A 15635-nucleotide genomic window follows, 5' to 3' on the forward strand; every position below is an offset into this window, starting at 1 on the left:
ACTTAAGTACTTTACTTGTGGTACTTTACTTGTCCATTTAATGCTACTATATACTTCTTCTCCCTTACATTTTGGAACATTTGTTGTACTTTTGACTCCACTACATTTAATTACCACTTATAGTTACCAGCTACTGTTCACATATACAACACAGGACATTTGTATTGGATATAATGCAGTACGTTACTATCAATATATTAAAAATAAATCTAAAATTGTCTTAATATTAACGTACTACAACATTTAAATGTTCTTACATGTAATTGTAAGAAATTAAAATAAGAATTTTAAATTCTATAGTAATATAATACTTTCAAAACAGTGCATAATGGGTATGTAATGGAGTATTTTTAGACCAAAGGATTACTACTTTTACTTAAGTAAAGGATCTAAGTACTTATTCTACCACTGTGTGGAGATTATCCTGCTGAACAAAACTAATCATAATTATTTTCTTCAACTTTCCCATTGAAAGAATCCCATTGCTTTTTGTCGTTTGAGCCCTTGTGATGCTAACTTGTAAAGCAGCTTAGAAAAATACACTACGTCATCACTGCTTCACTGGTTGTCCAACTAATCGTTCAAATACATTTGTGCATATTTTATCTAATAAAGATAAGGACAAAAAGAAAAGGATTCCCATCGAAAAGGAAGTCCCCATCATCAAGAGAAAATCAGATGCAGTCTTCACATGAGTCACTCTCGTATTGCACAGGAATACCTTTGCCTTCCACATGAGCCAAAGCTTGAAGACGTCCTGATGTCGGCCACACTGGATGCTCTTATCTCCGGTGTCGTAGTTCACATCGTAGTGTTTGTCCGTCTGGAAGAGGTAAGTGGCCCCAATCTCATTACACCCCTGTAAGAGACCCTGAGGAGGAACACAAAATAGTATTTTTAAAAAAACCCTGTTTGCAGAACAAGATTAACAGTCAACAGCCACACCAGCTGTTTAGGATATATTTTTAAGACATTTTACATAAAACATTTCACCAAAGTTGACAAAGACGATGAATGAACCCAATTGTTTACCCTGGACCACCAATTTCACTCTCATAGTGGCGCCATGGTTCTTAGTATTCATTCTGAAGGCATCCTAAATATCTGTACAAATGTCCAATGCATCTAATAGTTTTGAAGAAGAGAGTTTTGGACAGATACACACACCAACAAGCCATGTCAGCATGGCTAAAAACATTCAGTTGATAGCCTCAAAGATTGTGATGTTTTATGTACACTTCAATTAAAGGGTACAGCATTATGTCTTACCCTCTTCTTGATCAGTATGACGGAGCACTGCAGAGGGACACCCATCATCTTGTGAGGATTCCAGGTGACGGACCAGGCTCTGGAAAACAATCACTTCAAATGTAAATTGGACCAACTATCAGACTTGTTTTAGCAACCACAGCACACACAAGTTATTATGTTTATAAAAGCAATTCACTGTGAAAGGGCACCAACAATAATGCTCAGCCTTGGAGCCTCAGGGGGATAAATGTTTATAGGAGGGGCTAATGAATGTTGACCCAACAACAACAACATGTAGTAGTAGGCTACAGAAAAACAAGATTCAACAATGTGAGGCTAATATGCTACAGTTACATTATTGAAATGCAGGTTGTAAAACAATGAAAACACACCAAATGATGTTCATTTTCACAAATGAAATGCATAAACAAAGTGTATTACAACAAGAGGGGACAAACAACCACCTCTACAGAAAGCTCACCATACAGTCTATTTGTGCAAAACCGGGGGAAAGGTTAGCATTTTACCACTACCAGTTCCAACCTCCTGAAGGCAACGTTTTTTTAAATGTGTTTTTGGTTAGATTCCTAAATAAAGTGAAATCGATTTTAAAGTTTTGTTCTACGACATAAAATACGTCAGTAAATACCCCACTGCTAAAAGTGCAGAGCTTATGTGGAACAGCGGTTGCTAACATGTTGCTAACATGTTGCTACATGTTGTTGTTGTTGGGTCAACATTCATTAGCCCCTCCTATAAACATTTATCCCCCTGAGGCTCCAAGGCTGAGCATTATTGTTGGTGCCCTTTCACAGTGAATTGCTTTTATAAACATAATAACTTGTGTGTGCTGTGGTTGCTAAAACAAGTCTGAAACTGCTCTCATTGCTGTCACGGAGGAACTGCACACTGGCAAAACTGCATCCCTCTCCTCTGTCATCATCCTTTTGGACCTGTCTGCTGCATTCGACACGGTGAATCATCAGATCCTCCTTCGCACTCTCCAAAAACTTGGAGTTTCAGGCTCTGCACTTTCCCTCCTCACCTCATACCTGAAAGACCGTACCTACAGGGTGACTTGGAGAGGGTCTGAGTCCGACCCTTGTCAATTAACTACGGGGGTCCCTCAGGGCTCTGTTCTTGGTCCCCTCCTCTTCTCCCTGTACTCAAACTCGCTCGGATCAGTCATTAGCCCGCATGGTTTTTCTTACCACTGCTACGCTGACGACACCCAATTAATTCTGTCCTTTCCCCGCTCAGAGACCCAGGTCGTCGCACGCATCTCTGCTTGTCTAGCTGACATCTCTCAGTGGATGTCTGCTCATCACCTCAAACTCAACCTTGACAAGACTGAGCTGCTCTTCCTTCCGGGAAAAGATTGTCCCACTCTTGACCTAACAATCAACATCGGCACCTCAGTTGTTTCCCCGACTCAGACTGCAAGGAATCTGGGTGTGACCCTAGATAACAACCTGTCCTTCACTGCAAACATCGCTGCTACAACCCGTTGCTACAGATACACGCTTTACAACATCAGGAAGATACGTCCCCAGCTAACTCAGAAAGCGACTCAGCTTCTGGTCCAGGCTCTCGTCATCTCACGCCTAGACTACTGCAACTCCCTCCTGGCTGGTCTACCTGCATGTGCCATCCGACCTCTGCAGCTCATCCAGAATGCAGCGGCTCGTCTGGTCTTCAACCTTCCTAAATTCTCCCACACCACTCCGCTCCTCCGCTCCCTTCACTGGCTTCCGGTAACTGCTACAATCCACTTCAAGACACTGGTACTTGCTTACCATGCTGCGAATGGATCTGGCCCTTCCTACATCCAGGACATGGTTAAACCGTACACCCCAGCACGTGCACTACGCTCTGCATCAGCCAAACGACTCGCTGCGCCCTCGCTGCGAGGGGGACCCAAGTTCCCATCAGCAAAAACACGTGGGTTTGCTGTCCTGGCTCCAAGATGGTGGAATGAGCTCCCCATTGACATCAGGACGGCAGATAGCTTGCACATCTTCCGGCGCAAACTGAAAACTCATCTCTTTCGACTCCACTTCGAGCGATAGAACTATTAACGAAGCACTTTTATACTAATAAAGGACTGGCTTTTCTAAAGCCAGTTGAGTAGCACTTGAAATGTTTTAGCTCTATGAAACCTGATGTACTTATATGATTCTGTTTTCTTCAAGTTGTATTTTGTTGGACGAACGCACTTATTGTAAGTCGCTTTGGATAAAAGCGTCAGCTAAATGCAATGTAATGTAATGTGTCTATTATTAGCCACATTTAGCTTAGCAGTGGTTATGTTAATTTGCCACAGAGCTTGTTTTCTGCAATATTCTCAAATCCAATGGAAGGGAGACCTGGCCAAGCTAACTTCCTGGTTGGCCCACACAAATAAATCGTCACTGCACCATTTGATGCTAACCTTAGCTATGCTTATCATGCACACACAGTATCTTATTATAAAAAGGAAATCAGGTGATGAGGCTGGGATCCACAATGAGCTACACATATTCTTTGTAGTGGTTGCTCCACAGAAACTCCTGGAGGAAACAAAGACATGCTGAGTGAAGTGGATAGGTTGTGTGGTTTTACCGTTCAATGCCCTGAAGTTTCATCCTGTGTCTGTCTGACATCAGCAGGCCTCCACCCCACGCCGCCTGCAGGCAAAAATCAAAGAAATTCCTCAGCAACACTGCGTTCCCACCCTCCACCCAATGAGAAAGCTTTATTTATTAAAACATAAAAGCAGAGCAGCCACGACAAAACACGGGTCAGTCAGTGCACTACCTTAAAGGGGACCTATTATGCAAAATGCACTTTTTGATGTCTTTTATACATAAATATGTGTCACTGGTGTGTAAGGAAACTCACAATGTTTCAGAAAATACAACCCTATCTCTACTCCTCCTTACACTAGTCCTCCTCGCACTTAGAGTAAAGTTGTTATATATAATACATATAATGGCACTTTTCTAGCAGTAAACACTTAAGAAAGCACATGTCAAGCTATGCGCTGTATCAGAAACAATGTGCAGTGTGTTTTGGGAGTAATATGGTCTGTGTTTACATTAGCAAGCATGCTAACACTCAGAGCTAACGCTGTACTGGAGAGAATATGTGTAACGTAATGTCCTTGTAGTAAACCGTGCGTGAGAGAAACGTTTGAGCTCCATACTGTTACAGAAATAATGCTTGAAGTGGTTGGGAACATAGTATGGCATTTAATCACGGCAGCGTTTAGCTGAGCTACTCCCGGTAGAAAACTCTCTTAGCAGGGGAAAGCTGCGTGACGCTACAAAGGGGCGTGGCTAGCAGCAGACGTTCAATTTAAAGCAGAATCAGCCTGTTTGGAACAGGGCTGGAATAGAGGGGTATGAGCAGAATGAGGCATGGCTACAACGGGTGATCTGTTTGGTATTTTAAGCAAAAAACTTCACAGACATGTTTTGTATTGGAATGGCCAGGGGTAGACATTAAGGGTAAAATGCCACTGGCCCTCCGGGCCGGTGGAATTGTATTATCACTGGCCCCACCATTGTACTAACCACTGGCCCAGAGCGTTCGTCCACCAAAAAGAAAATCGACTAATAATGAAGAAAATGATCACATTGTTGCAGTAGTAATTTATGCTACATTACTACTTGTACTACAACATTTGAATCATTAGTTCTTCCTCATTTTCCTCAATTGTTCATATTTGGTTTATTAAAATAATGATATTGTGGTCATTGTTAAAACATTTCTGCTATTATTATGAGTATTATTATTTGTATAATGCACTTTCTGCCTTCCTGTCATTCGGAGTTAGACATGTAATGGCTATAGATTAGATTATAACCTTCATTATCCTAAACTGCTGGGACATTTCGCCAATACCTTTTATATTGTCTACTCTTCACTTACTTGTCAGCATAGGTCGGCATTGATGTACAGAGCCGACAGAAGACCTTGTTTATATTGGCATCATATTGAGAGGTGCAGCCAGTGACGCATCCTAAAACCAGGAAGTAAGCTGCTGGTTCCCTCGACAGAAAGCAATGGGATTTCTCCACAGGGTTTTGGAAAATAGCTGGAAATAAGGTCTGTGGAAAACAAACCTGTTTGATAAATGGGTCATTCTACAGAAAAGGTGGAATCTGGGTGATACAAATCTGCTGAAATATATTCCTTCTAAAAACATCTAAAACCTGTTAAATAGCAATAACTAACTCTTATCTTGATGAATCCACAACAAGTAGAGCTTAAAGTATTTTTATTTTTTAAATAATTGTTATACTTTATACAAAGCTTATTTGTATAGGAACGTCACTGGTGTTACGTGTTACCAGGAAGAAGAGTAACACCAGTGACGCTAACACCAGTGACAATTTGGAGAAAACACTACCATTTTAACAAAATGGCTGCCATGTGTCAGACCAAATATGGCTTCAGTCAATATCAAAATCGTTTAACTATTCAATACAATACATTTTCCCATTCAAATGTTCACCCCTAGGGCTATGCAATGAGTAACACTAATGACAGACTTGAAAGACGCATGTAAAATTTGAAGATAAAATGACACCTTTAACAAATAAAGTAAGAAGTATCTGACTTATGTCTTTGCCCACTGCACTGCCTCAAATGATCTCTTGGTACAGGAGGCACTTCAGAGACAGTACATTTTTTCAAAAATAAAAGCGTTTTGTGTAGCAGTAACACCAATTACGTAATTTTGGGTGACTGACATTTATTTGATATTATTAATAATAATTTGCGTTTTTTTTTTACCATTTCAGTGTTATATGTAATGCTTGTAATGTTATGTAAATATAAATTAGATGTATTTATTGAAAAAAAAATCTTTTAAATTAAAACTATAGGCTCCACTTCCAAGGCAGTTCCTTGAACTTGGCATTTTAAATAAATTGCAATTTACGTATAAAACCATTTTTTATTTATTTGTTATTTAGTACCATTGCAAAGACAATCTCTATTTATTCAACATATATAATGAATGTGAGTATTAGGTCAACGTCATGTATTTTGGTGTCTGCAAATGTAAGTGACACTTCCACCTTTTCTGTAGAATGTCCCAAATGCACGTTTTGTTCAGCCGGATAATCTCCACATGTCTACCTTACTTTTATAATTTTCGAATCATAAATCTAATCGATAGATTATAAAAGGGTTTTAGGACGCGTCACTGCACCACTAGAAGCCAACTCCATCGATCAAGCTGGCTGAAACTTTCACTCCCTCTTCTTCTCATGCTCCCTGTCACTCTCCTTTAACTCCTCCGGTGACTTTCTTTTATTTGAAGATTGTTTTTTGCCCGGCTACCGCTGGTATTAAAAACATTTTGCGAATGGTTAGGTGGCACGATAGTCTGTAGTGAAGGAGCGCGGTCCCGCTCACGGGAGCCTGCTCGCGCTGAGCTCCTCAGCAAACAGCTGTTTGCTTTTCCTCCAACAACGACAACCGACTCACGGAACGCTTTGTTGTAGCGCTGATAAACGAAACAATTTAACTAAATTGCTAGTCAAAATACCACAGGACTTTTTTTTAAAGCAATATTTTTAGTGGCCCGAGCGGGCAAGTGGAAAGTACGTTATGCTGGCCCGGAGTGTCTAAATAGTGCTTCCGGGCCAGCGGGCCATTTATAATGTCGAGCCCTGGGAATGGCCCTACAATATATTTTTCAAATATAGCATGATCGGTCCCCTTTAACTGTCCTAGTAACTGACTTAAAAACCAATACAAAAAACCTGTAAAAAACATGCTTTAATCTGTTCTACGGGTATTATACTGTTGTTATTATTAAGTGTTCTAGTAGCATGCACTCTGAGACGGTAGTATATATATATATATATATATATATATCCTTCTGCAGGATGATTACATTAGTTTTGGTATACAAAACAATGAAGGGGTTTAACTTCTAACAAATAATGTATACACTGTGGTATCACTACTTGTGTTTGAGCTAAAGATCTGAGTAGCCTACTTCCTCCACCACTGCCTTACATCAACATGCATCCACAGTGTGTGTTTGTGGCAGATGTCAGCGATGGCGTTGAGAGGATCGAAGGCTCCGTACACCGTGGTTCCTGCTGTCGCATTCACATAGAATGGAACCAAACCCTGAGGAGAGAGAACTCAAGTCAGTCTCTTCATGTGGATGCACTGATCCAAAGCCAATTAAAGTATGTCATGATACTGTGGGATAACAGAAAATGTGGACACATTGTTCTCCATTGAACAGGACATTCTTTCGTTATTTTTTAAATCTTTCTCCATTCATACTACCTTTTCTTTAGCTGCAACAATGGAAGACTCAAGGTCAGCAGGAATCATTTTCCCTCTGAAAAGAGCCAGAGCAGACAAGGGTTCAGTAAACAGCATAGGACTGTGTGACTATATAACTTCTAAAATACTTTAATAAATGTACTCATTTTAAAGGTCCCATGTCATGGCCATTTCTACTGATCATAATTCCATTGTTGAGGTCTACTAGAATAGATTTACATTGTTCAATGTTCAAAATCACATTGGCTTCTCATCCAGCATCTCTGTATAGTATGTGTATTCACAAGCCCAGGATGCCCCCCCCCCCCCTCCCTTTGAGCCCAGTGTGCTCTGATTGGTCAGCTCGCCCACTCTGAAAAAGAAAAATCTCCAACGAGGCGTTCTGGGGCAGCATAGACAGGTATTTTCTGTGTTGGAGTTTTACTCGCTACAGGGTGTACTTTGAGGGTTTGTGACTCTGCAGAGCGTTTACATGCAGAAAAAGCTACATAACAACAAGGGGACGGGTAATAACCAGAAAAGCATGACATGGGACCTTTCAGTTATTAAAACAGGAATAAAAACGCATGTTGTATTGTTGTTTGGTACACTGAAAGAACAACTGAAACATTTGAGATGTTGAATTTAATAAAATGTGTTATGTGAACAAATTACACATAACTATTAGGTTAATTGAAAGCAATATATTACACACACACACACACACACACACACACACACACACACACACACACACACACACACACACACACACACACACACACACACACACACACACTGAAAGCTGCATCAGGTGAGCAAACATTTAACAGTCTTGTGTTGAGCATTAACTTTTAACAGCCTATTGGACCCACCTTTCATCACATTTCACCACGAACACATTCTCGCTGCCCATCCCCAGCACGGAAGCAGATTTCTTCCCTGAATAGTGACTCTGAATGGGAGAAAAAACATCCATTCATCTTAATTTGTCCCATTTCAAAGACAACGCCTATGGTGCAGCTGAAAGCACGGAGTATTGTTTGGTTCTAAGAAGAAGACCCAGGTGTACAGATGCCTCTATCCAGAGCTTCAGCTTTTTGTTCACAGAAATGCCGTCCTGTCATTCTGTCTTTCTGTTCAGATTAAAGGTTGGTGAGCAATATGAAGTATATCAAATATCACAACATGTCTCAATATCGACTTTGTGATGATATTGTAGAATTGGAGGAAAAATAATTTGATTCTTTACTACCAGTACTAATACCACACTTTGAAAATGTTCACGTTCAAGTTAAAGTAATGCATCAAGAATGGAAAGTGAGTAAAAGTAAGTAAGTACGATTAGGAAAATGTACTGAAAAAGTAAAAGTACTCAACTCCAATAATATATTTGTTTGTATTGCAGCAAATCTCCACATTTAAGAAGCTGGAACTGTGAAATATTTTTGAACAAAAAACCTCACTCATGGTTTAAAAGTGTGGTAGGTAAATTTGGAGAAACCAGCTCGAGTGCGCTAGAATTTGAAAATACACAACCGGAAAAAATCTGCCACTTCCTTACAGAGCTCCTCCTCCAACACACACATGACCAATGAGGGCACGAGATAAGTTTGTGCCCAGATAGAAGGCTGACAGGCAGGTAGGCCATCCAGTTACTTTAGCCGGGCCGGCTCAGATGATTGGTCGTGCTTTTTACAGCGCCACGGCTTCCACTGATGACATTTTTTATGGATTTTTTGTCAAAGCACTTAAGATATTCATTGCTATCAGGATGTTAAGAGCATTCCATGGAATATAACTAAAAGTATCTCGAGCCGGTTTCTCAAACTTACCTACCCCACCTTTAAGTAACTTAATGTTGGATGGTTTAATCTATATAAAATAATCACTTTAAAAAAGTTTTTCCTGAGAATTATGTGTCAAATCTGAATTTATAAAGTAACTGGTAAATAAAAATAAATATAGTGGAGTAAAATGTACAATATTTAGTTCCAAAATGAGTAGTATAAAGTAGTATAAAACAAAAAGTTCAAGTACCTCAAAATGTGTACACAAGCAAGTACCTGAGTATCTGTACTTAGTTATTTTACACCACTGTATTAGGGTTGGCTATAGGTGCTTTTTGTATTCTAAAAATGTGGATACAATGACGTCGTAGGTAAAGGTACAATTACGTTTTATTTTCACTAAAACCATTCTTTATAATGCTTTTCATCAGCCTTAAAGAACAAAAGTATGTGTCTTTGTGTGAGAAACTGACTATTAGGAAGTGGCATGCTCACTGCTAAATAGACTGGCTGGGGAATTCCCTACAATAATTCATATATTGATGGAATCTGGGTCTGCGAGTGTGATGGACATTTTAATATTAGATGTAACTGTAATAGAAATGTCCATTCGATGTGTTTGGCGTATTCAAGTCACATGAGAGTGGGAAAGTACTGAGTCCCCCTTTCCCACATAATACAACGCTATGTTTAACTTACGATTAACTGTGTGGCTCAGTATTACCAGATAGGGAGTTGTTTTTGCACTTAGTTGGCCGTCTCAAGGACGCAGGTGTTTCAACACACTTCATTCAGACTTTCAGACCCGTGACTCTGTAATGTTCGGGTCCTTTCCTGCGCAGAAAAGCCTATTACATTTTCAAAGACAATCGGTCTCATTTCGAGTTTGCTGAGCTCATGTCACTGATAACTTGAGATCTCTTTGACCGCGCTCAAAGACCCAAAAAAAACATTACAAAAGACCAAATGGAATTGACCTTTACCTCTATTAAATGTAAGGATATCTCAACTTTTGTGCACAACTCAACAAAACAGTCGTTTTTAGACATGCGGAAAAGAGAAAACAGCACAGATGAATTGAAAATGTGATTTAATGAATTGTTAATGGTCATTGTTGTCCACAAATACATTTTGTAAAAGACCAAGGTACGTTTTAACCGTTTGTTTTTCAGTTTCAATTAGAACTAAAAAACAAACGTTTAAAACGTACCTTGGTCGTAAAAGGTCTGCCAATGCCATCGGAAACATTCTCAAACTTAAAAGAAACCTTAGTTCATATCTCATCGCTCCACGGTGGATCAGACGGACATTGCATTTGTTCACAGCTTTACAATCCACTATGGAAGAAGTTCTCTGTTTTATAAAATAATGGTGTATTATCAAATGTATTCAGTAAAAAACTAAGTGTCATTTTAAGATGTACAGTTGTTCCTGCCCTGGCTAAAGCTAGGATGTGTATGTAGGGTCAGATTCAGGACACTGAGATGCTGTATACAGTGTAGGGGCTATCTGAGGCTGAAGAGTGAGAAATCCTGAGGACCTGAACGCATCACATGCATCCACCTTGTCGGCTCGTGCAGACATGCTCAGTCACATCGACCATATTTAGTTAAATCCAGTGGTGTAATGTAACTAAATACATTTACTCAAGTACAGTACTTAAGTAAAAAGTTGAGGTACTTGTACTTTACTTGAGTATTTTCACATTGGGCTACTCCACTACATTTGGTATGCAAATATTTAGTTACTTAAAAAATATAAATCAGATAATTCATTGTAATTTATTATTATAGGTTAGTATTGTATATAAAGTAATTCAAATAATCCCCTCTTTTACAAAGTGAAACATTGAAATTATGAACACATTAATGCATTAATAATTATATTAACATGTTTAAAATATATATGTATTTATTTACTTTTGGTAGTACTTACACTGTAGTATTGCTACTTTTACTGGAGTAAGAGTACCCCCTCTGGTTACATTTCAAGATGATAAAGTATATAACATCGACAAAGGGAAGGCACGAGTGAAGTTGGAGACTGACACTCCGGAGATAAACATACGCTTGTGTTCTCTCGTTGTTTAAAAGAAAACAGTTTTCATTTGAACTTTGATGAAGTTATTTTCTGTGTGACCCTGTGAAACCTCAAACTGACTTATAATTTGGCTCTGACAATAACTTCTGAACTCAAACAACCCCGTCCTACAGAGTGTGAGTGTGTGTGACAGTGAGTGTGGTGTGTTTACATGTTCTGAGGTGAAGAGGGCCAGCCGGGGCAGGGCTCCCATGCCTCTGGTCTTCACCTCGGGGTAGAAGTGGTATCTGGCCACCAGGATGCTGTACAGGTTGGATATTGTTCCTCCTTCAGGAAACACAATGCACAGTTTAAAAAGCAACTACACTCAAAACCTGAGTCTGTATTTTTGTGTTGCACTGTAAAGGCAGGACACATATTTGAATGCATGTAATGAAAAATGACTTTATATACTAAGAATAATGGTAACTGTGTTAATGTATAAACTTCTGTTATTGAAATAAAGTAAACTTTTCCTGGACTTCTGAAGACACAACCAAATATCTCAATATTGACATTGTGATGATTGGCTATAGGTGCTTTTATATTCTAACCCTTACCCTAAAAAATGAACATAGTGAGATGTTATAATCATCAGTAATGTGGATATAATGACTTAGTAGGTAAAGACAGCTCTCTAAGGTACAATTCAGTTTTATTTGTGACGCTTTTACTAAAACCATTCTTTATAAAGTACTTCAAAATGTGTCTTGATTTGAGAGACTGTCTGTTGTATCCCAATACCATCATACGATTTAGTGCACTGTAAGGAAAATGACTTTTGGACACCTCAAGCTGAGAATAATACTTAATGTGTAGGGTTGGGTATCGTTTGGATTTTAACGATACCGGTTCCAATTTCTGTTCTGCTTATCGATTTCTGTTCTTATCGGTTCTTGATTTTGGTTAAAGGGTAAAAATAGGTCACATGTCAATTTCACAATAAAAGAGGTATTCATGAAAACCTTTAGTCAGATTTGTATTTATATTTACAAATCACTTCATACTGTTTCATTTTGTTGCTGTTATTAAACAAAGTTATTTAAAAGTTAGTTAGGTAGTGCAATTCCCCCGGGCTCCTCTACTGTTACAGTGTCCAACCATATACAGTCTATAGCTGCTTTCACACCAAGTACTTTGCCGTACTTAGTTCCCAGTACTTAGTCCCGCCGAACTCTTTAGTCCCTGGAACTGTCCTAGTAAATTGCGTTCACACTGGAATAAGTCCCTGAGGGAGGATTACGCAAATGAAGCCGCTGACATCACTTCTTCTTCTTCTGGGTTTACTGGCAGGCCGCAAACAACTTCACGGCGTATACTGCCATCCGGAGTCCCTGGAGTTGGGGACTGGCTTCAGTAGAAGCTGCTGGTTAGCGTCTTCCGAGTAAATCGCCAGAAGCGCCGACACCTCCTCATCTCCACCGCTCCCATGTTTTTTTGTGTTGCCATAAGTTAGTCTCTCTCCCTTTGTGCGCTGGGCTAATGCTAATAATGCTAATGCGAGCAAATAAAATGGCGGCTTCACAAAACCTTTCTGAGTTTTACGGGGCGTGGTTTGCAATTCGCCCAGCCGATCAGGAAAGCCCCTGCTCTCTAGCAGGGACTGAAAAGGGGTGAAAAGGTTTGCGCAAACTAGGTTCTAGTTCCAGATCTTTTTTGGTGTGAAACCAAAATCCCAAGAACTATCGGAACTATTCCTGGGAAAAGTGCTCCGGTGTGAAAGCGCTTTATGTGTCCAACATATGTCCTGCAGTAAATATCTGACATCTGCCCGATTGCTTAACTGTTTGTAAAAATATAAATCATAATTTCATTTAAAAAGTAACTTTCTATAACCTGCTTTACGGGTGACATACTGACTACCCTTTGCTCCTGACTGCTGAAGCAAAAATAAATGTGACATCATACCTTAAACTTTTTGTTTCTTGATATGTTCAGCATCACACCTAAATCTTTCAAATGTTTCTCAAAATAAGTTCCAATCCATCCATTCATTCCTGCATCCATTACCTGGACAGAAGATTCCATCTCCCTCATCCGCAGACCATCCCACAATGCTTTGCATCTTCTTCAGCAGAAACTCCTCCATGAGGATGAAAACAGGAGACACCTCATATGTGAACCTGGAAAAGAAAAACATTGAGTTGTATTATACTGTAAAGACAAAAGATTCGTTTTATAACTGGGTTCTTGCAAACATTTGTTTCTATAAAGGAACCTCACCACGGTCACATGTCTGTACATCACCACCGCTAAACTAAAGGCAAGGCAAGGCAAGGCAAGGCAAGGCAAGGCAAGGCAAGGCAAGGCAAGGCAAGGCAAGGCAAGGCAAGGCAAGGCAAGGCAAGGCAAGGCAAGGCAAGGCAAGGCAAGGCAAGGCAAGGCAAGGCAAAGCAAGGCAAGGCAAGGCAAGGCAAGGCAAGGCAAGGCAAGGCAAGGCAAGGCAAGGCAAGTTTATTTATATAGCACTTTTCAACACAAGGCTATTCAAAGTGCTTTACAAAAAATGAAAGACATTAAGAAAATGGCATTTAAAATCAGTCATTAAAAAGAAAAGCTAATCAAATAAACATTAAAAGAAATAGTACATGGATAAAAGTTACAGTGCAAAGTCTAAGATATGAAAGGTGGCTAACGTTCGGCGTAATGACGTTTAGATCATTGAGTCACAAATTCAAGCTTCAGACATTAGCCAGTGGGGTATTTACTGACATATTTTATGTTGTAGAAATAAACGTGAAGATCTTTTCAGCAGTTATTAACCACAACAATGTTTACCTCTACTGAAAATATAAAAATGCTAATTAATTTCCGGGTTTCAGGACTCGTGCCTCCTTTAATGGCCAGCAGTCACATGAGACACTGACTTACACGTGGCTCTTTATTTTTTTCATTAAAAGCTTTCCCTTTAACAATGACAGTCTGGATGAAATCCAACCCCACTATTACATTTGAGGAAATATCAAAAAGAAATCCAACATTTTGATTTTAAATGTTTTTTTTTAGGTTTTAGAAATCCTGCACCATGCTATGAGGACCCAACTAGACTCTAAGAATATGGATTTTATTTAATAAACTGTACACTGAAAAAACTGAACCATTGACTTTAATTAAGTGTATTACTGTATGTCAACATATTTCACATAACTGTATTAGGTTAGTCGAAAACAATAATATTAAGTTGAACCTAATATTTTAGTTTGAACTTAATATTATTGCTTTCAACTAACCTAATCTAATCTGTTGACATAATACATCTAATAAGTATAAATACCTGAATTCGATAAGAAGAAGTAAACATACAATTCTAAAGTAAAACACAAGTGCGTAAGGTAGAGTCCTTTTATTGTTGAGATCTTACATGTTGGTGTTGGCTGCCGAGGTTAACCACTCTCCTGCCACACCAATCACATCCAGACCTGAAGACAGCTGGTTGAAGAAACGGGGATGACCTGAACAAAAAGTAATACGAGAATGATCATGCAAAATGCACTTTGTGATGTCTTTTATACATAAATATGTGTCCCCGGTGTGTCGGGAACTCACGCAGCGTCAGAAAATAAAACCCTTTCTCTTTTCCTCCGTACCCAAATCTCTAAAAACGGGGGTCCAACGAGCGGATACAGATTTGCTGCCGATATGACGTCAAATCGGCGGCGGACCCACAGAAAGTTGCTATCAGAAACAATGCCGGACGTGTTTTGGACGTAATCTCGTCTTTGTTTACATTAGCAAGCCTCGCTAACACTCAGAGCTAACCTGTACTGGAGAGCACGTGTGTTTAAAAAGCAGGAAATAAAAAGGAACTCGCCTTGTGATAAACCAGCAAGAGAAAAAGCATTTGAGCTACATACTGTTCCAGTAATAATCCTTGATGTGGTTTAGAACAGGTTGGCGTTTTATCACAGCAGAATTTAACTTTATCTCCGGTAGAATTCTGATCAGGCATTAGCTCCGCCTCCTCTTTTTTTTTTTTTCAAGCTAAGGACCCAAAATCCGCGTTTCTCTAACAGGGCTGCAAAAGAGGGGTATGAGCAGTGGGGACTGGTCATTAGGGGCACAGCCCCACCTAGTGTCAGCAGAAAGTATTAAAAATAATGATTACAAAAAAATGCAAACAAATATATAAAATATATTATAAGATCATGTTTAATCATCTGATTCGTCTGTACATTGCTGTTTTAGTCTGTGTTCTTCTAATTAGTTTCTACAGTGAGTGCCTATTGAGCTGTTTAGAGC

General features: G+C 39.3%; 1 protein-coding gene across 1 annotated transcript in view; it reads right to left on the bottom strand.

The window, feature by feature from the left end:
- Window positions 1–15635, bottom strand: part of zgc:163121 (uncharacterized protein LOC100038790 homolog) — a 31230-nt gene that overhangs the window by 2891 nt on the left and 12704 nt on the right. Inside the window, exons 5-13 of the mRNA XM_034222702.1 lie at window positions 14758–14848; window positions 13407–13519; window positions 11569–11684; window positions 8403–8482; window positions 7549–7603; window positions 7267–7383; window positions 3853–3917; window positions 1270–1348; window positions 722–871 (exon numbers count right to left, since the gene is read on the bottom strand). Coding sequence (XP_034078593.1) covers window positions 722–871; window positions 1270–1348; window positions 3853–3917; window positions 7267–7383; window positions 7549–7603; window positions 8403–8482; window positions 11569–11684; window positions 13407–13519; window positions 14758–14848 — 866 coding nt within the window. The remainder of the gene's footprint in view (window positions 1–721; window positions 872–1269; window positions 1349–3852; window positions 3918–7266; window positions 7384–7548; window positions 7604–8402; window positions 8483–11568; window positions 11685–13406; window positions 13520–14757; window positions 14849–15635) is intronic.

This window comes from Gymnodraco acuticeps, unplaced genomic scaffold, assembly GCF_902827175.1.
Source record: "Gymnodraco acuticeps unplaced genomic scaffold, fGymAcu1.1, whole genome shotgun sequence".
In the NCBI taxonomy this organism is placed as follows: Eukaryota; Metazoa; Chordata; class Actinopteri; order Perciformes; family Bathydraconidae; genus Gymnodraco; species Gymnodraco acuticeps.